The sequence below is a fragment of the Poeciliopsis prolifica genome, unplaced genomic scaffold, assembly GCF_027474105.1.
Source record: "Poeciliopsis prolifica strain line A6 unplaced genomic scaffold, Auburn_PproV2 SCAFFOLD007, whole genome shotgun sequence".
NCBI classification, from domain to species: Eukaryota; Metazoa; Chordata; class Actinopteri; order Cyprinodontiformes; family Poeciliidae; genus Poeciliopsis; species Poeciliopsis prolifica.
In genome coordinates this window covers 15071964-15094825 of record NW_026562382.1, presented here as the reverse complement: position 1 = coordinate 15094825, position 22862 = coordinate 15071964, and the positions used below count along the sequence as shown (strand labels likewise).

At 36.3% G+C, this 22862-nt stretch overlaps 1 protein-coding gene across 3 annotated transcripts in view; it reads right to left on the bottom strand.

Moving 5' to 3' along the window:
- Positions 1-22862, bottom strand: part of epha3 (eph receptor A3) — a 99009-nt gene that overhangs the window by 38096 nt on the left and 38051 nt on the right. For all 3 annotated transcript variants that reach the window (XM_055031565.1, XM_055031567.1, XM_055031568.1), the window contains exon 4: positions 3093-3248. In XM_055031565.1, coding sequence (XP_054887540.1) covers positions 3093-3248 — 156 coding nt within the window. The remainder of the gene's footprint in view (positions 1-3092; positions 3249-22862) is intronic.

Sequence of the window (22862 nt, the reverse complement as noted above, 5' to 3'; positions counted from 1 at the left end):
ACAGCATGAGGGGAGTAAAATTGTTCAGTATGCACCAGCAATCTAACTATATAAGTTAATGTTTCACTAGCAATTTTATTTAAACAATGGTAATTAGATTTATGACAAATGCTTTGGCAATACAAGCGATGACAATGTTTTGTTCATATTTGCATGTTTTGTCATTATTATCCTCTTTTATTGTTTTGCTTTAAGACACATTATGTCTCCCTAATAAAAGGATTAAAGTGTGTACAATAACAATACAGTCATTTCAAGTTCCCTTTTTGAAAGCCTGACAAATATAGTTTGTAGTCATACTTCAGCTGGAAGTGTGAATACAACAGAAAATAACTCATATCTTCCTTCAGTTCCACCTATGCGCAATCTGGAGTTGTGAGCCCTATTCAGTGAACAGTGAACACAGCTTATTATCTCTCTGTGCAAGATGCCTGAAGATGGCACTGTGTTTATTGTCATGGAGAGTGAATTTGGATTTGAATTTGATTGTTCATTTCAGTTGGTTGATAAAATCCTTTTGCCATTTCAGCAGGAGCAGTGGTGGGAAACAATCCTCAAAGAAACTAAGCCTCCCAGTGCTTTACACTGAATAACTCAATCGCTGCAAACCTGATGTGAAAGGTATTGAAGCCTTGGAAGAAGGTCAATGTGGTCAGTTCTATTTAAAATTCCCTAGAGACCTGTCCACAGCGGTTCACATCTGCTACCAGGTACTTTCACACAAGACCAAGGACTAGACAGGAACCAGACTTTAAGCTTTAAATCTCGATTTAAATCAGAAGACATTTTAAGAAGATTTTTGGAATGCAACCGCCATGTTTCAGATGTGGCAAAACACATCTTTGAACAGTAAATCAAATATGTATTTTGTCTCAGAAACAACATGCATTAAATAAACAAGCAAAAGTGTTTCACATTTTAACTTTTGAATTAATACTGGTCAGTTTGTGCCAGTTTTCTTCTCTGAAACTGCAAAAAAAGCAGGGTATGTCACAGCATCTGAAAAAAAGCAGTCATTCTTGACGGACATACAAAAGTACAACGCGCTATTACAAACAGATTTCCAGAGCCTCAGATCAAATCTGTGAACAATGCACAGAAGACAAAATAAGACTGACATATAACTCAGTTAAATAGTGTGCAGGCGGGGGAAGAAAAGGGAAGGAAATGAAACATTTGGATTTGGATTTTGAGGTAAGATAACGTCCTTTGTTTAAACAGTTTAAATAAATTCTCCGGCTAAATTCGGTTTCAGATTATTTATTTTTTGATAGTTTACTTTAAAGTAAACATATGGAAGCTTAAAGTGAGCCTTTTCAGTATTTGCAAGTCTAATAACAATCATTTGTGGTGCAGGTGTTACAGGAACTCCAAGATAAACAAAAAAATATAAAGGCAGATTCCAAATATGATAATAAGCAAACACTATTAAAAATGGGCCAAAAGTGTCAGAGCACAATATCTACAGTTTAGTTCGACACAGACATGCATATTTAAAGTAATGCAAAAATGAACTACTTTGGGTAACAAAGCTGCTAAGACTCACATGCCTAATATGTTTGATATTAAACAATGAAGAATGGTACACTTTAGTATTTCTCCTCATCTGCCTGCGCTAACAGTTTAATTTTCCCTCTGCCCCTGATTTTTTTTTCTTCCAAGAATGTACATTTAATTTTCCGAGTCATCTTGAAACAACCTCTAGAAGGCTGCTAACAGTAAATTTCCTCTCCTGAGATAATCACGATCATTATCTCTTAACAACTCATCAATTCATTTTCAGCTCTTGCGATGCTCCAACTGTCCCAGTGAGGTGAAATTTGCGTAGTTGACAAGATGATGTTGAGATAATCACAACGGGGACCTTGCGTGACTGTCTTTCTAATTAAGATTCTGTCTCTGACTGTGGGCTCTGATTTATACTTTCTACTGTTCTCCGCAAAGCCCATTTTGTAACGGATGCATTCATAATCTACCATCAGGGAATGGGGTGATTTATAGTTTGGAAGTGAAAGCATTTTGGAATGCTTGCAGGAGGCACCTGCATCTGTTAGCCAACCTCAGAAATTTCTATATTAATTTCTCACTTAACTTGAAAATACTTGGATATTTTAGAATTTCACAAATTCATAAATTTGCAAGAAAAAATCTCTGATTTTTTATGATGAATGACACAGATTTTTAATAAAAAAAATTGCTAATAATTTAATAAACTTAGCATGTTGTCTGACATTGTAAAGTCAGAAATTTGTAAGAAAGGAACTCATACATTATGGTTTTTAGAAATAGATCATTTCTAAAACGCATCACAGCTGGATTTGTTTTCTGTATCATCACATATCATCACTTGATGAAGTGATGTCGCAACTCTGTCTGGATCTGTTTGAGGTGTTCATGGCAAATGTTCTGACACAGGAAAAGACCCAAGATGGACCGCTCACATGTAGAAGATATTCTGATGTGCATTTCATAATTTTACCAATTCAATATTACAGGACATTCGGGATCATTCATCACAAATTTCAATAAACTTCCAAGTTTTAATTGAAATGTAAAATTTTTTCAATGTCAGAGAATTAATTTTAATTAACTTTTAATATGATAAATGCATGTTTTAATCATGTTAAACAGTTTTTTTCTCACATTTATGGCTTCTTGACATACAATATAAAAGTTTTGTACTGTAATTATGTGAAATTAATCTAGAAATGTCTGAGGTGTTTTAGGTAGAAGTGTGGCCACATTATTTCTGCTTTTATTTATATTGGCCGTTATACTCCCACTTCCATTACTGTTTTGAAATACTTCCACAGCTGGGCCTCCAAGTAACTCAAATGTTGCAATTTAGCTCCAGGAAGTTTGCAAACCCATAACATAATCATCTGGGGTTCCCAAAATGTTTAAAAAAATTAAAATCTTAAGAGTATGTGAAACTGAATTTGAAGGCGGTAATATAAAATATTCATGTAAAAAATGCTGATATCTATGTACTGCTAGAGTAAAAAGTGGCTTGTTCTGGAAACTACACATATCAATGTGTTTTATATTAACCAAAAATGTTTATGCTAAGAAGAGTCTGAACACACACTTACGTGTACATGCCATGGAGGCAGGATCCCCTTCAGCCCGGAAATAATTTTTCTCACAGCCACAGTGCAATGACCCCTCATGGTGGGAGAAGCTATGAGGCGGACACTTTGAACACTCTATGTTGCCGTGGGTAGATTTGTAGAAGCCAGCTCTGCACACTGGAAACAAAAGAACACAGACAGATACGTGAGCATCATGCTGAACCAGCACATCGACAGCTATATAATAGCCTGATTCTTCTGCGGGGCAACTACAACAATAGCAAGTGCAAAATGAAAGATGGGGAGTGTTTAATGCAGTTTGTCTGTCACACACGCACATAAACATAGTGTGGGAAAAATACTGAATGTACTGTAAATCTGCAGTTATTGAACCAGGAACCTGCTGAATCCTTGTAAAACAATATTTTTCCGAAACATCTTTGTCTGAGTAGCTCTCAGAATGCACAACATGAATAATGCAAATTGTCCCCTTAGATGAAAAGGATGTTCTCTTTAAATATCTGTGGTATTAAATTTGCACTCAGAAGCTCTTTTAACTCCTACTCAACAAAAAATATGTTGCAATCCGCCCAACTGGGGTGACACTTCACCAACCTATATTGAATTTGAAATTATATGGGTGACGGTAGGAGGGAGAAATCAAGGGGAAGTGGAAAAAAATAAATCAGATGTTTTATTTTTTTTTCCCCCTGTAAATTCTTCTCCGGCTTTGTTTCACTTCTTCTTGTTCTCTGCTTCTTTCTTCTTCTCAAAAGATTTAAATCCCTATTATTCTGTGTCCTCCCACTCTGAGATGAAGAACTTCTTACTGACATACCTAAGCTGCTCTGTTATGTTAACCTCAAGATCACTATGACTCTAAAAACTAAAAGCAGGCACTCAATCCTTTATAATAAAACCATGTTAAATCACTTAATGATTTAATAAAATTAAAGTGATTCAATCACAAGTACTTAACAGTGATGTATGTTGACAAACAAGCATGTTTTCTTTCTCACAAACACACACACCCGTGTACCTGCACACAATATTAAATAAATGGCTAACAGCAAAAGCAGCAAGCCAGCAGAATGTGTGGGCTCAGCAGAACAGGCCTGACAGATCCCAGTGGTAGACAGCGCAGTTCTGCAAAAGCCAACACTGCTGATATTACTCCCATATCCATCACTGACACTGCCACGCCAAGGTCCCCACGCTGCACTAAATACTCAACAACGCATACATGTGCAGGGCTGCGTGGCAGCAGGTATGCTCCACTGTGTGCAGGGTAACAGAAGGAGGAGTGGAGTTTAAATAGTTCTGTGTGCTCCAGCAACAACAAAGCTCCCTGACAAATGCAGGACAGACCACCGTGATTGGAAAATACAGTGTGAAATTAAAAATGACAGCCAGCATTCCTGGCCAATCAGGTAGTAGAAACTTTAGTAGATGCTGGGTTGTGGACGTAATGTTCCTGGGATAGGAAAAATACATCAGAAGAAGAAGGTCAAATAAGATGTCTGAAGTCCAAACAGCCAGATAAGTTCAATCTAACAAATATTCAGAAATAAAATTTGACATGACAAGTCCAGCCCAAGCATTTCATCGCTGCATATCACTAATCAAAATTGCCAAATCTATTTTAATGAACAATAAACCACTTGATTTAGCTTCAACTAAACTTATTGTAACACTACGATACGAGGTAAATCTGTGTTACCATGAAATAGGAGGTTTGGGTGGAGAAAGAGCAGAACACTGAGAGGGAATAGCATAGCTGTCCAGACAGAATCTGCATCTGCCCTTCCTAAAAAAGAAAAAAACAACAAAGAAGAAAGAACCCTAAGGCGCAGCACAATTCCTTAGCTATGGATCAACTTTAGTACGTAACCCATCTTGTATGTTACCACATTAATTGAAGGGTAAAATAATCATCTTACATTGTCAACTAATTTAAACTTTTTGTATAAAAAATTGTAAGCCACTCAAATGGAAACATTAAGATTTAGATATTGACGTTGATAAAAAAAGTAATTCAGATTTGTGTTTTAAATTGTAAAACGTTTTACTTTCAACCCACATGGTAATGGCCTAAATAAATGTGCATTTTTCCACTTCAGCTTTTTGGACTTTAGCAATCTGGTTTTAGCTCTGAAGCCAAACTTACTGGCTCCAAGATAAATTGAAACAAATCTCAAACACAAATGTCAACATATGGAAAAACATCACAGATAGGAATATGTTGCTGTTGTCTCTGCTAAATTGTTACACTTTTGGAGGATATTAATGTGTTTGGCTAAAAATACCTAAAATGTATCTATAGACCAGATTATTGCTTTTACTCAATGCTAAACATTGGGAATAGAGGGATGTCCTTTTCTTCCATCAATAGCTCTTAGAAGCGTTATTTGTTCCAAGAACACCTCCTCTCTTAACACTTCAAACATGCCAAACTCACACATAGTTTCCACTTTCAGTTGTTATTTTTGTACTCCTGATTTTCTTTTGGAAATATAGCAAAACTGAAATGGGAAAAAAAAAGTTTATTTTCTTTCTTAGTGAACAGTGCCTAGTAGAAGTATTCACACTACCACATTTCAACACCAGACTTTTTCCAAATTTTATTAGGATTTTATGTGACAGGCAAAGACAAAGTCATCATAGCCATAAAGTAGATGGAAAATATCTGGTTTTGAATTTTTATTCAAAAGAAACTGGAAAAGTTTGAATTTGCTTTACTCTGATATTTTAATCAAATCCAATGCCTTTATAATTTATCCATCTATAATATAAAGTCCACAACTCTGTTTACAAGACAACAATTAGTTATGCATTCCACAAATTCAGTCTTTATGGAAGGTCCATCTATTGATTGTAAAGGTGGTAGAGTGATAGGAAAAAGTAAACCTACCAAGTATTGACAGAGGGAAACTGGGTTTCAAGTGATTTTAGCATAAAGTCACCTGTGACTGGTAGCTCCATTCACTAGTTAATCAGTATTCCTGACTTCCATCATAGCATAGAGACAAAAGACACAGCAAGCAAATTAAAGAAAGGTTATTGAAAAGTATAAGCTAGGGGATGGATACAAAAAAATCTTTAGGGCACTGAGCATGAAGTGAACTCCTATGCGTAAATCTTGCAAGATCAGGACATTTTCACAGACTGATTGACTGTGCAAGAAGGTCACATAGAAGAAGGCTTATCTTTAGTCAAATTGATTACTTCAAGAGTGTCGTCTCAGATCTGCCAAAATAGGCAATCAGACAGCTGCAGTTGATCCGGAATGCTGCTGCATTTACATTTGAATTAATGGAAATTAAAATAGCATAAAGCATAGCAGGAAAAAGATATTGTTTGAGCTCTCAGATTACTTATAAAGTTGATAACCAAAACTGGTGTTTTTTTGTGACATTATTATGGTTTATATGGGTTTTTGTTACCACAGACCTGAAACTCTTTTTACAACTGTTGGAAATGGATATTATGGCTCAATTTGAAACAGCCAGGTTTGTCAGAGTAAAAAGACTCTGACTTATGCTGATGGTAAAATCAGATTTTGCTTGCATAAGGTTTACTCTTCATCTTGTGGAAAGTCAAGATGCTTTGCCGTAACATAGCAGTGTGGGGGAATCTGAGCCGAGAGTACGATACCATTTGCAGAAAATTTTTGTTTTGTGTGTGGCCCTCTTCATCATTAAGGGTGACAATTTAAAATCTGTTCCTTTTTTTCTTTTAGTCAAACCATTTGATCTAAACAGTCACAATTTGGGAATTAGTCTTTTATGCAAAGCTATTTTCAGTCTTAATGCCGTGAACAAACAGGAAAATAAAAGAAAGCGTAAGCCCAAATAACACGTGTGGACCGTCTCACTGCCACTGCACGTCCAGGAAGCCTATAACACAGTGATCCATTACCAACTGTACAATATAACATGTAACATGATCGTTTCACTTAAGTGTGTGATGTACAAACATATCTGAACACATGATATGGTGGTTGTAATATAACTGGGGTTGCAATTTGCTCAATCAATGACTTGGGACATTGAACACCCTATCAATAATTAATATTGCTGCAAGGTGCTTTAGTGGTAACATGAGGTCTCTCTTTTCAAGACATATAAGTGATGACCTTATCTAAAGCATGATATACAAAGTACATTGTGTGTCTAAGATGCTATTCTTCCAACAGGTTTGATCATAAGTTTATATACATTCAGCATCTGCATGAATATCAAATTAATTTAAAACGTTTTTAGAATTTGAGGGTGACTGACATACAACGATTTTAAAAGCAGCAACATTAAGTGTTTGAATATATTTTGTATTTGGTCTGATTTATGTAGATACTTTTTGTAGCCATCAACGGGCTTCTGAAATAACCCTGGCTGGATATTTAATCATTTAAGAAACAGTAAAGCCCATATTAATTGGTTATTTTCCTGATCTGGACTTGGCTTTCTGCATAGTCTATAAATTTTTAATAGGGATCTTTCTAGAAGGGAGACTGCTGTATGTATTATAAAACCTGTTTTGATGTGTTTGGGATAATTATGCTTGACTGAAAAGTGAACTGGACCCGTGTTTCAATCATCTAAATGTCGATATGAGGAAAAGTTGATGAATTCGGAGGTAGTCCGCCGTCTTCATTGTGTTGTCCACCACTTACTGTGAAAAAAGACTATCAAGAAGATCCTGTTGGTAGCCTGTGTATAATGTATGCACCCACATATTCAATTAATTAGATTATGTGTTCTAAAGAGTATTTGTTGAAAATAATACAATCTCACATTTCTATTTTTTAAAAAAATGTTTTTCTACTGTAACTGGAAGTAAACGGTAATATCAGTTGAAAGGAGAAAAATAACATCATAACTGACAAAAATAAAAGCTTAAAAACATCAGTCTGTGAGTAATTACTCTGCATATATTTCACTCGTGAATTGAGCTGCTGGAATAAATTAACGTTTCCGTAACATCATTTGGTGAATGGCTGCACATTGCCCATGTATGCACATTTTTTATCCTGCATGAATTCGAGAAAATCAGATATAATTGAAACTAATGTCCCAAATTCTTGCTTGTGAAAATCACCAAAATTCACCATATTTTTCTGGACAAAAATAAAAATAAAAAAATACATAAATGCTTGCATTGCTGTTCAGACATCAGCATTGCTATTTGAACAGCAATGCTGCAAAAAAAAGCCAAACTTTTTTTAAATATAATTTAACCCATCTGCTTTTCTGCACTTTTTGCTAAGCCACTCAGCAACCAGTCATTTTGATTGTTTCAGTGCATTTGCGTTCTGATTGGGTCAAGCATGACCACGTCAAAGGAAGTTAACATAAATGTTAGAATTTGTCAGCCAAATGGAAAAATATTGCAGGCTACATTTGACCCAGCAACCACAAGATAATCACTGAATCACAATCTAATTAGAAAACTATATATATATATATATATATATATATATATATATATATATATATATATATATATATATATATATATATATATATATATATTTTTTTTTTTAAAGCATAGTAATAAGGGTCATATCAGCCCATTAATTCTCACGTGACTCTTGTCCATATGTCATCATCACTTGTTGACTGACTGATGATGCAAAAACATGTCTCCTCTGTTCCTGATCTTGTTCGTATCTGCTTGAGTCACACAGTCAGGCTTGGTCTTGATTTTCTTTAAATGATTTTCTTTAAACACAAAAGGTTTAGTCTCATAAAAAACTGTGCGAGAGTAAGGCTAATTTCCTGCTTCCATTCCTCCCCCTGCCTGTTTTCTCTTTCAACCAGCAGGCTTGCGATGACTTTTTCACTTTCCTTCTCCGCCCCTTCTATTTCACTCCATACCCACCTCCTCCTTATCCTGCTATCCCACTTCCACTTCTTTTCTGTTTGACTCCCCCTTCTCTTTATGTTGCTCCGTCCTTCTTTTCCTAATTGAAATCACTCTCTTTGAAATGGAAAACTTATGTGCTTTGACAACTCAGTCTTTTGGCTGGCAGTCTTATCCGGAGCCACTTGTAACAGTGTTGGAAACATGGCAACAGTAAACATCAGACCCCCTGCAATGAAACCGCTGTTGGGGACCGCCGGAAATCCATTCAAGAAATCTAAAAATACACATAATTGTATGATTTCTGTTTATCTTATAATATTTATGCCATCACAATCTCTCACTCATATATAATTTGAGCAAATTAACAAAGTTAATTAAACAAGAACACCCATAAAAAGAGGGAAAGGTATCATTGGAATGAAATATTGTCACACTTAGATACACTGATTCATGATGACAGGACTCTAGACACAAAGTGACACCAACATCCATTATGCTGAATTACAATCAATTTGGTGAAGCTAATATGTCGACAACCCAGTAAAATAATTTTTGATTTGTTAGAAGTATAAATGAAACCAATAATCAGACTAGCTGGATCGTGTCTTGGGGCAAATACCCATGTTTCCATCTGAGTTAAGTTTATTATGTCATTTTCCATGACAATCAAGCTGGAAAACCAGTAAACCCACGTGCCAGTATTAACTAAAGCAGACCAGTGCGCTCATGCCTGCCACTCACAGGACAAAAGTTAGCCTCAAGTACCCTCTAAGTCTTAAATTCGTCTAGTGGAGAAAACATTAAAATTTCCAAACTCAATCCTCAAGTTTCTTTTGATGAATGTTATGACATGCAGTGAAGCAAATTGTAAAATAGTGATACAAAATAGAGCCTTGGCATTGTATGGTAAAAATTCCCACATCTTATAATGGAAAGTGTGAACAAACAATCTTTTATTTTGCTTTATACGCAATCCAATACATTTTTGCTTCCCAAGAGCAAAGCATTTTTTTGCTCTTGCTTCAGTTTGAATTTATGAAGTCAAAAACTTATCACACACTTTTGAACGTCATAGCAGAAATTTAAATGCATACTGACACTATAAAAATACAAAAGACCAATAAAAAGTGAAAACGTTCTTACAAATAAAAACCTGAAAACTCATTATATGAGCCACAGTTAGGTCTTCATTCTTCTGATACCTCTAAACAAATCAAGTGCAACTCATTTATAAACAACTTCTATCATGAAGACCAAAAAAACCAAGAAAAGTCTGCGAGAATGTTACGGAGAAGCTAAAAAAAAGTTAAATTCTAAAACAATATCTCAAGCTTCGAATAGGACACAGAAGATTGTATAATCCAGCGTGATAATTGTGGGACAACTGGCTGTCCAACCAAGACATGACACTGTACCAAATCTATGAACGGCCAAGTACAGCATTGACCAGAGAAGCAGCACAGAGGCTTAATGAAACCTTAGAGGAACAGCAGAGATCCACATCTCAAGAGAGAGAGAAAATCTTTTTTAGCAGAACTATTGGTCATGCATTCCACAAATCCTTAGAAGAGTGGCAAGAAGTCATAAATGCATTTGGAGTATCCAAGACACTGTGATGGAACTTAGAGGTGGCAGCATTATGCTCTGGGGGTACTTTTCTCAGTAGCCATAGCAAATTTGAACACAAAATGTAAAGTCTTACACATAGGTTGAACAGAGTACATCAAATTAACATAAGTGTCTGGATGATGCGTTCTTTTTAGCAACATGAGTTCTCAAGTTGTATTCTTAGCAGAAATATAAATAAGTTATAGAGTTGGCTTGATTAAATGAGTGTTAGAAGGCTTAAATGCCCAGCATGCTCTGCGAAACCCCTCTGACTGCTGCATACATCATGATGTTTTGGCAAAAATAGCTGTGGTTTAAAACAGTATAGTAAACACAGTCATCATGGCAAAGAGGAACAACATTAATGAGTTCACCAGATCAAAAGAAGGAGGAAGTAATGATCGGCAAGCTGATTTTTCTTTCTTTCAATTTTATCAGAAGTCAGTAAAAAGATCTGTAGGCTGGATGTTCTTCCGTTGCATCGAACCAGAACCGAGCTGGGGAAGTTTGATGTTTTGGTCCAAAAGTTGCAGCAGATGGATTGAGAGAAGTACATCGTCTACTTTCGGGTGACTGACACCCGTTTTAATGACCTCATTCGTTAGATTACCCCATTCATCCAACTCACATGCTTGTCTTTGTTAGCTTCTGGGAGCTGACAAACTGCTGAAGCTGCGAGTTAAAATTTAGGAAAATGTCACTGCTGGGCCCTGCCCTGCATAAATAAACCTCCATAAAATTCTAGCCAATCCCATAATAGTTTCACATTCAGAGGGAGGCAAAGCGTGGGCCAGAAGTGTCGAGATAAGAAGAGGTGGACGACAAGAGGTTGAGAACAAAATTACACGATTTTCATCAAGTAAATGTAGTAATGAGAACTAAATACAGCATGTTGGCTAAACCACACTGGGCTCTTTAGCTAACTGCAGACTAGCTATCCATCTAATTGAGTTTGTTTATCTTAACTGGTTTAAATAAATTCTTCTGTTCCCTAAATGCCTTGTTTGTCTTAATGTGGGCCGCAATGCAGACGTCCATTTGCTAATTGTCACCACAGCACCATTAACTGTTTCTTTCTGCACAGGTGGGGAACAAAAAACCTTTCCATGATTATGTGAGTAGTCTGCGTTCCTTGTGCATCTGTGTGGGTGATCCTACACACACACTGGCACAGTAAAGCTTAATTAAGTGGTCAGATCCACTCCTGATTTGCATAATAAAGCAGCCTGATGAGGAGCATGCTGCAGAAAGAGGAGCCTAAAAGGAGGGAGAGGGAGATGAAAAGAGCTGGAGAAGAAGTGGGAATGTTGAAAGAGAAGGGAAGTAGGAAAGGAGGAAGAATTAAGTAGGGCCATCATCACTGACACTATAGAGACATGAAAGCAAGAGCCATGAGTGTTGTGGCAGTTAATATGAAATAACAACAAACGCGATACTGTTCTCACATTTCTTCAATAATTCTGTTTAAGTCCATGTGGCCAGGCTTTCCAAATCCACTCAAACTGTTAACAAAGGGTACATTTTCAGAAAAAAATTATGATACAAAAATAATTTTAGATAAAGGCAAATATTGACCATCATATGAACATCTAATTTGCATATGGAGCAGGACTGGATGAAAGGAGAGACCTCCCATTTTTCTTCTTTCCTTTTTGTCAAAGCTCTCATGAGCTCAAGAGGAAATTACTAGAATCAAAACAGCTGATCCTTAAAAGAAAACAGACTGACTGAAAAGATGTGCTACAGCACTTGGCATCTCTCCAAACATGAGAAGGACTAAACAAACTTTAAATCTGACATGTATGCATGGGGTGCTTCAAACCCAAACATATCTCTTTCCTCTCTATTTATTGCAAAAATCTGCTTCTGAATGCGTCAAACTTCTTTTGTTTAGTTTCTCTGCTTCTTCTTTGGGTCTATGAATGGCATCAGATCCTTTTGCCTCTGTCCTTTTCTTGTCCATCAGCAATATGTATGTACAAAGCAGAAAAAGATAAAAAGAGAGAGAATGAAGGTGTGGATTCAAATGAGAATCAGGTGTTAATAGATCAGCTTTGCTACCTGAGTTGAATTAAGCATAAACCATACTAGTTATCAAACTTTCTTCCATAAGTTTGTTGTGTCCCCTGCAGGGACTGTGACAAACTGAAATCAAAAACCAGGTTTTTTGTGGGCTGTTTGCAGAATTGTTTTATTTTTGCCAGTCTTTCATAATGGCTCGATTAAAAGTGCAAAACTAATAATATTTATGTCAGTAAATTTCCTGCACCTGAGTTTTGTAACTCCTCCTGAGTCATTGTGGCCTGCTTCACTACCTCTCTGATTTACTGTCTCTTGACCTGCTACATCAGTTTATGAGGAGAGCAACCTACTTATCCACTTTAATCCATCTCTCTTATGGTAGCTGTAACAGGCAAATATGTGATTAATGCTTCACTGAGATCAGGTACACTTGCTACCAAACTCAAATCTTATTGGGTAACATTGCTGCTATCTATCTACTATCATATCTCTCTCCTTCAAATCTCCTTTCAAGTTCTGTCATACTTGAAAGGGCACTTCAAGCAGGTTACAGAACATCATTCACCAAATAATCTCCTTTGACCCAAAATCTGGGTTTTAATGCATCCTAATGCTTTTTTTTTTGTCCTCTAGCAAACATCTAAGGCCTTGTATTTGTTTATAATTTCCCTAATTGAATATCTTTAAAAAAACACCCCAAAAAAAACAGTTATAGGTCCTGCTCTTAACACATAATTAACAGAGAATGGAAAGGTAAAACAGCATCCAAATGCATGTGGGCATCTGTGTGCATGTGTAAAGCTGCTATGGCGGACAATAAATTGGGACAAAACATGGCAAGAACTGTGCAAACCCCTTTCACAGAGAAGCACAGATCAACTCCCTGTTGTACACATTAAGGATGCAATTACTGTTTCCTAAATACTTCACACTCCAGAGATTAGTCAGGTCACCAATATCCAGGCCATCCAGCACACATGTCTAAATTCACTTTTGGCAAACACACACAAAAGCTGGCATAGATTTAATTGTATATGGAAGACGTCAAAGTACATGGGACTAAAGTATAAAGACTTGGGAAGGAAATCCGATGATTAACACTATTTCCAAATAGAGTTATGGCCACTGGTTTAAATATCCGCTGAGGGTTTTCTACGTAAAGTTACCTTGTAACATTAAAATCTCACATACGAAGGCAGTCAGTGTCCCAAAGATATCTTTGCATGCCACTGATCTGATACATTCAACATACATGAGCAGAAATACACATATGTGAAACAATATATGTCCCTGTTTCCATCTATGTTTAACATAATGTGATGTGATGCGATAGAAATATAATAAATATGGAAGAAATAAGAGAAAATATTGAACCTGAATTAGAATTTTTAAAACACTATTCATCAAACAGCTTTGTATGTTATTTCCAGTATAATGAGGCTCAGTGTAATACAAAGCCTTCCATACAACAGATGTAGATAAATAAATGCAAACTATTAGAGAGAGATGTCGACAACAGCTACAAGATGGGAAAATATGAACTTACTTACACTGAAAGGATGCAAAATCAGGTCACACCTTAAAATCATAAATGCGAATAATTTATATGTTTTACCTATCATAGTGAGCTCTCAAACTACTTTCCACTAGATTTATTTTCACCCTCTTGAATGTGAATCAAATGAATGACTTTGATTCACCCAGTTAGCAACATAAAAGTGCATATTTGTGTGTAACACAGGTGTGCACACATTTATTCGCTGGCACAAAACGAACTCTTCCCCCTGAGCCATTGTTGCCTGTTAGGCGTGTAGGGTGTGGCAAAAAATTGTGAAGGGACAGTGTTTGTTTTTCCAGGCACATAGTGCCACTTTATAGCACAATAAACATTCAGTTGTTATTAAAATGCTATTTATATAAAATTTGACTTGAAAGAAATTTGACTTTGTAATTTAATGCTTGAAACTGGGCTTCTGTCTCTTCACAAACGCCTGCTATTTCTGAAAGTCCATCATCAGGAAGTGATCACAACTTCTCTCCTCCATCAACCCTTCAATAATGTATTCAGCAGAAGCTCGAAAGTTTAGAAACTGCAGCTCTGAGGAGGAGCTGCACCTCAAAGGCATTTCTGGGTCCACAGGAGAATAAAGAATTTCTCAAACATTCATGAAAGAATCAAGGCAACACTCCAGGTATGATTTTGATGGAGGAATAACATTATTACATGACGTAAAGCTAAAAATTTTATGATTTTACATAACACTGTCCCTTTAAAAAAGACACTAAGATATTCTGAACATGATAGGACCCTTTGACAAGTCAGAACAGTGGTGATTTCATGCTGCAAGCACTACATCTAACCCACATTCCATGCCATATGGTGAAAATGGACTAAGTTGATTAATGCGTGAAAGGTGACCTAAACTGGTTTGATGAGGTCATTAAATAGGTTTCAATGTTTGCTTTGCTACACCACTACAGTTCTCTTCCCAAACCTAGCCACAGCAAGAATGTCAGTATAAAAGCAAAAAGTTCATAAACATAATTTTCATCTGACTGACATTTATTTTAGCACTGAAGAATTCTTTGAGGTCTGTATCTGGTCACGTTGTACATATAGACGTCCATGAATCTGTTTCGTACAAAGATGTGTCAATCTTCGCAACTCTGCACTGACCCATTGCCAGCAGCATTGTCTGTGTTGAAAACACATATTGTGTTGTGATTTCACTTAGCATTGTGAAGAAGCCACTGACCTATTAATGGACCCTGACATCTACTAGAGCAATCACATTCCTGAATTTGAAACCCAGGATACAGCACACAATCCAAACCGACTTTACGCCTCTTTGTCTCTGTCAGTCCTTTACACGTCTTTTATCTTTCTCTTTACTCAACAGATAACCAGTCATGTACACCAGATGCCTTTTCACACAAGGACATTAGCTGCCTTCAAATTGGGGATTTAACAGGCCAGACCATTGTCCCATAATCCTACATATGACAAAAGTATCCAAAGGCAACCAGCTAACACTTGATCAGCTCATGCTGATATGAGAAAACTAATAAGGAATCCGTTTTGATTCATATACTTTGCTAAATATTTCTTTCACATGTGCACACCTGCTAATTTGTAATAAATATTTAAAAAGTTAGCCAGTGTCAGAGGAGATATGTGAATATTATTTATCGGTAGAATATTCCTAAACTACATTCCATGTCATATGATGGCAGTGCATTCCTTCATGTTTATTCCTTCATCATATCATAAAAAATTACAATATGATGGCTCTATCTGTACTACTTTTGATATACAATATTTTAGCATTTGTACAGAAATAAAAAATGCTTAGAAACAAATAAAGTCTTTTGAACTTTCAAAAATCAAATCAAAATCAAATCAAATTTACTTGTATTGCACATTTCAGCAGCAAGGCATTTCAAAGTGCTTTACATCATAAACACAAAAACACAAAGTCATGCAACATAGAATAAACAATACATTGTTACATATTACATTTCAAATACAATTCTAAACAGGTGTGTTTTTAGTTGAGATTTAAAGGAAGTCAGAAGTTTGTCCCAAATTTTTGGTGCATAGATGCTGAAAGCTGCTTCTCCTCTCTTGGTTCTGGTTCTGGGGATGCAAAGCAGAACCAGAATACCTGAGAGGTCTGGAAGGTTGATACAACAACAGCAGATCTTTGAGGTATTGTGGTGTTAAACCATTCAGTGATTTGTAAACTGACAACAGTATTTTAAAATCTATTGTTTGAGCTACAGGGAGCCAGTGGAGGGACTTTAAAACTGGTGTTATGTCTCTATCTTCCTGGTTCTAGTGAGAACGTGAGCAGCAGCGTTCTGGATCAGCTGCAGCTGTTTGATTGATTTGTTGGACAGGCCCGTGAAGACGCTGTTGCAATAATCAATGCGACTAAAGACAAACGCATGAATGAGTTTCTCTAGATCTGGCTGAGACATTAGTCCTCTAATCCTGGAGATGTTCTTCAGGTGATAGAAGGCCGACTTTGTAACCATCTTTATATGGCTCGCAAGGTTCAAGTCCGAGTCCATCACTACTCCCAGGTTTCGGGCCTGATTGCTAGTTTTTAGTTGTAATAACTGAATCTGTGCATTGACTTTGGATCGTTCCTCTTTAGGTCCAAAAATAATGACTTCAGTTTTGTTTCTGTTCAGCTGGAGAAAGTTTTGGCACATCCACACATTTATCTGCTCTAAGCATTTATTCAGTGATTGGATGGGTTCAGTCACCTGGTGACATCGTAATGTAGAGCTGAGTATCATCTGCATAGTTATGGTTGCTAATATTATTTCCTGTTATGACCTGAGCTAGTGGGAGAATATAAATATTAAATAAGAGGGGTCCTAGGATTTAACCTTGGGGTACCCACATGTGACCTTTGACCTCTTTGATGAGAAGTTTCCAATTGAAACAAGAAATCCCTGTTCTTTAGGTAGGATTCAAACCAGTCGAGCACCGAACCAGAGTCCAACCCAACTTTCAAGTTGATTCAGTAATATGTCGTGGTCGACAGTGTCAAAAGCTGCACTGAGATCCAACAGAACCAGCACCGTGGTTCTCCCACAGTCCGTATTTATATGGATATCATTGAATACTTTTACGAGGGCAGTCTCCGTGCTGTGGTGAGCACGAAAACCAGACTGGAAAGAGTCAAAGCAGTTGGTCATCATGAGGAAACTTTTTAATTGTTTACACACAGTTTTTTCAATAACTTTGCTGATGAATGGGAGGTTTGAGATTGGCCTGTAATTCTGCAATAGTGATTTGTCCAGATTGTTTTTTTTTAGCATTGGTTTGATAACTGCTGTTTTCAAAGTCTGGGGGAAAACGCCTGATGTGAGCGATGAGTTTACTATTTGGATCAGATCAGTAGCAATAACAGGCAGGACTTTCTTAAAGAAATGTGTGGGAAGGACATCCAGACAGCAGGAGCTTGAACTTAATTCACTTATAATTTCTTCTAGGGTTTTATAATTAAATAGTTGAAAATGGGTAATTATTTCTGTATTTGTTTTGTTTGGGTACAGCAATGGTTCTGGCTTTGAAGTTGATGTGCAGATTAATCCTCTTATTTTTTTTTTATTTTCTCTGAAAAGAAGCTGGAAAACTTGTTACAGGCAACATTAGATTGGAGTTCAGGTGGTAACGTCATAGGAGGGTTTGTGAGCCTGTCAACTGTTGCAAATAAAGTTTGAGCATTGTCATTGTTTTTGTTTATGACATCTGCAAAGAAAGCCTCCCTTGCATGTTTTAGTGTTGAGTGATAGTTACGTAGTCTTTCTTTATAGATGTCATTATGAACGTGAAGTTGAGTTTTACGCCGTCTTAGTTCTGCTCTGCGACAGAGTTGTCTTGCAGATCGAACTGTTTGTGCTTTTCTCCATGGAGACTTCTTCTTACCAGTCACAACCTTTACTTTAATTGGGGCAATAGAATCAGTGATATATGAAACTTTAGACTGAAAATCATCTTTGAACCTCAGACTGATCCCCTGCCTAAATACAAAAGTGCATTTGAAGCCATTTGAAGGCATATTTTAGCATTCCAGGTTTTTTTGTAGTGTAACGGATATGTTTTTGTGAAATATTTTTCAATGGCTAAAAGTATTACAGCCATGTTTGAATCACATTAAACTATCACAGTGTTCTTGAATATAACATGGCAATTTTTGGGAAATTATTTATCATTTCAGTTCTCATCTTAGAAGGGAACAAATGGGTCTCTGACTCAGGACTGAAGGTCAGAATGTCTGAGTGGCACACAACTTAGATGGCTAAATGGATTTTCTTACACGCCGCTGGGAATACAATGAGAGGCAATTTGATCATGGCCCCATGTAACTAAATAATATTAATAAAGTTCACAGCTTCATGCCAGTTTGTAGTTTCCTACTCAGCTCAGTCAGATCAAATACCTTTGTCCATTTTCTCATGTTCAAGAAAGAAAAAAAGAACAAACAGAAAGCAAACGATGCTGATTTTTGTGGGTGACTTGTGTGTACAAAAAAAAAATCAAAACTTTCTATAAAGTTTTAGACTGATTGAATTTGTTATTGTTCTATGATGAAATTTCACGCTGTCTGTGCACACTGACGAGTTTTGATCAAAAAAGGCTCCTGAGATTGAATCTGTTATTTCAATGTACTTAAGACCATTTCAATTTTACTTAAAGACAATCATTTGGTGACTGCTGTATATGTGTGCAAATATTTTATGCTTTTATGCACATGTGTTTTGTAGGTAACAAATATTATTAAACTGTTTAGCAATATTAATATTGATTTTAATATCTTCTTTTTACAGCTATGCTATAGTATTATTTTTGCACATTAGCCTTGTGGTTCTGTGTAGACTCCTGCTGCAGTGAAGGGGTTACCAGCAGGGTATCTACAATTACTTTTACAAGAAATACATAAGTGATTCATCCTTTCAGAGAAGATGTTGTAAAACCTGTGTTTTGGTGAAATAAATCATATTTAAAATTTTAGGATTATCATAGGAAGAGACATAATTCCATTGGCTAGATTAACATATTTATTGCTTTTTGACTATTTTAGAAATTACCTTGACACTTAGCTGATAGAGTAGAAACACTGCAAGAACCATCATCCCTGAATAGAAGGACGAACTCTGATATCAGTCCTCACAAAAGTCAATGATGAAGTGCATTTGCTCTAAAATGGATTAAGTGGCTTATGAAACTTGTGGAATTTATATCTAAATGCTTTAAACGCTGAGCTGTATTGCTTTGCTGAAACAGATAAATGGAGTCTCATGTGCAGGGGAGTGATGCATGAGGTGGTAATAGTAGTGCTAAACTACTTTTTGCAAATGTGTCCATCATATGCGTGTGTCCTTGATGAGCAATGCGTGTGTACATGTGTCTATAGGAGAGAGAGCTGCGGGATTCCTAGGGCAGGTGTCTCAGCAGTGGTTAGGGCAAAACAGCACTAAATCACTCCTCAAATGACACACCTCTCCACGGGTGTCCTACCATGTGTTGCTGCTAAGAAAAAACCCCAGAGAGTTACTGTTTCATGCAGCGACTGAGAGATATAAAACTCTCTATAAATCAGCACTTTGTGATTCTGGTGACAGGCACAGATTATGTATGAATATATGCTACCTTTGCCCTTGCTGAATGCAAGTGAGTGCAGATTTCTCTCAGTTTATTTGTAAATGTATGTGTGCACATATGTTTATGCGTGTATGGATGACAGACTGGCGCAGGTGAACCACAGACAGGGCCAGACATCCTGGCACGATCCAAATACACATCAAGACTCTCGCCTTACACCGTGCTCCCTACCTTCTTGTTCGCTCCTCCTCCTGAGACTGAGATTGGCCACAGCAGCAGACGCGCACACGGAGGTGTTTAGACAATTAAGTTACTGATTAAAAGGCATTAAATTGTTGTTTGCATTTATCATTTATGACTCATGTTGAGCAAGTAATCTATATAATGCATTGGTCACAAGAATTTTGAAAAATAAATGACACAAAGAAGACTGCAAATAAAAACAAAGGATTCCTTTAGGATGCATTTACAACATGTAGTCTGTCTAGCCTCTGTTGTGTAATAACTCATCACTGATGACAGAATCATAGATGTGATTCACATGGGTCTATTAAACATAAACTCCCTGAACTAATTTTAGAAAATGCCCAATCACTAGAGATGGTGAAACAACAAAAGTGAACCAAAATAATAAAAACTCAGATGACTAAAATTAATATATGAATATGCAATAACTGAAACAGAGATAAATAACATGTAAATATATATAAAAAGTGAAGCTATACATTCAAATAATTGATACAAAGGGTAAAGGACTTTTTTTGTGGTTTCAAAAACACAATAAAAGTCATCATCAATGACGTGGTGTTTTGCCACTGATAGCTTAGGAACTATTACATTTTATCTTTAGATTATACATTAATTTCATACTAAAATTTTGAGAAATAAGAAATAGTAAAATGTATGAAAAGTATAAAGTGAAAGAGAGCAGTATAAACAACCAATATTTTATCAAAATCTCAAATTGAAGCATATTTGTAAAAAAAGACACCGATGCACAGCATTTATATCATCAATAAAACCTTTCACAGAAACATGTTGTTGCAATGACTGGGTGTTTGGGACACCTAGAAAAACACACATTCAGCAGAAGTTTATTTCCAGAGTAGAACCCTGCAGAGCTAATGTTAGTGTAGTCATGTCCGAAATGTCCCAGCTCAATGTGGTGGAACAAAGATGTTAAATTATAGGGTTTCTTCTTGTCCTCGAGAAGCACCACTCACAAATTTCACTTAAACTTGTTCCAAGAGCAACCACCCATTGTTCTGCTGGCAAAAGAACCACTTAAATGGATGGACAAACTGATCCTCTCAACACAGTCACAATTAATTTGGTCCAAACTTCATCGAAATGCAATGCAAAAAAAGTAATCAATTTACTTTACATGTAGCACAATTAAAAGCTATCCCTCAGTATGAGCAAGCATGTCATTACAGAAGACAGTTGATATTACAAATTATTGTCTTCTGCTTTATGTCCTAAAACATGCTTGAATTTCTCACTCTGTGTGGAAGATGCACTTTTGCCCTTGAGTCCATTTTTAAGTGCTATTTTATGACCAATTTTATTGTTTTGACATTAGAAAAGGACAAATTTAGTTTTTTCATTCATTTTCTGAGATCTATATTACCTTTATTCCTGGTCCTTTTGTCTCTCCCACTTTAAAGAGTTGCTGAAAGAAACCGCTAAAAGTTTTGGCACAGACATCTTTCTCAAAAAATCTGTTTAATAATCAGACTTTTCATACATTGTGTATAAGTAAAGTAATTTAGTTTTTTTGAACAAGCCTTTCTTTTCCAATTGTAGTAATAATATCTCATGGCCTTTTCCACAATTTAACCAATTCACATTCCAATAAATTTAACAGGCACAGTACATGCTGTAATAGCTGCAATATTAGTTTAGTTGTGTTTTGTTTTTAGAATAATTAAATTGTATACATAGGATTTTCACATACTTTGAAGCAAAATCTCTGTCTTATAAATGAGAATCTGGTCTTGATCTGGTCTTACTTCTTTGTCAACCGCAGTGAGTGAAACCAAACGTGATACTCTGTAAAAACCGCAATGAAACCTCCACTACTCTATTATAAAAAGAGCGTTATTGTCCCACAATGGTCTAAAAACACTTTAACAACATTTTTTTTCTGCCCTAGGTGGAGTCGTTGGAGTTTTTTTTTTCTTTACAGGTGTGTAAAACATTTTTATTAAATTGTAAGAAATCTTATAGGTTCTGGCATGCTAGTAAAGACCAACTATGCCCAGGCCACCCTGGGCTAGATATAAAAAACAGAACAATTAATCAAGCTCCTTTTTTTCCACAGTTCACATAGTTTGTTGACACTGTCACTGTTATTAACTGTGAAACTTTCTATAAGAACCAGACACCAAAACATCCAATCAATTAAGTCTCACTCAAGGAAACTCTGTTCTCTTTGGAAACACTGGTTAGCATTAATTTAGGTTGTTGTTACGAGGAATGGCAAGAGCGAGAAAGGCTTTCACTGTCGTCATTCATCGCAGGAGAAAGTAGACATTCATCATTAGGGCTGCCAATGCATGTTGAAAAGAATGAGCTGCCATGGCCCATTTAGGTTCAAACCACAATTTGAAATCCTTTGTGTATTATTTTAGTATTAGGCATCAATTATTAAGACCTAAGTGTATCATTCTTTCCTATTTGGGAAATTATTTGCAATTAAAGTAAATGTGATATTTGGAAAATCGCATAGCTCCATGGACAGTCTCTTTTTCTTTGTATCACTTGTAGATACATTGGAGTTTCTCCCCAACACTGGAGCCAGTGTCAGGCTGAAAGGCGAGAGTGATGGATGGGCAGGGCTTAATCACCTTTAATCAGCTCTATCCCTGAATAATGATGAACAGCCCTTTTTATGCACGTATAATGAAGAGAGAAAGAAAAGCTTTGAGAAGAAATGCGTATTGTGTATATTTTATTGGACTCATGACCAGTGGCAGATGCTGTTTTCCTCTGTTTTGTGGTCACTACGTTCTTCTCCTTTGGAACCTCACACAAGAATTTGTCACATCGCAGATTTACTAGTGATGTGCCGACCAGGATTGTTTTTCTCTTTTTCCCACAAAGCCCACTTTGACTGAGTCCAATTAAAAGATCAGTAGGTTTTAAGTAAGACAATCTATTGCAACTTTTTTTTC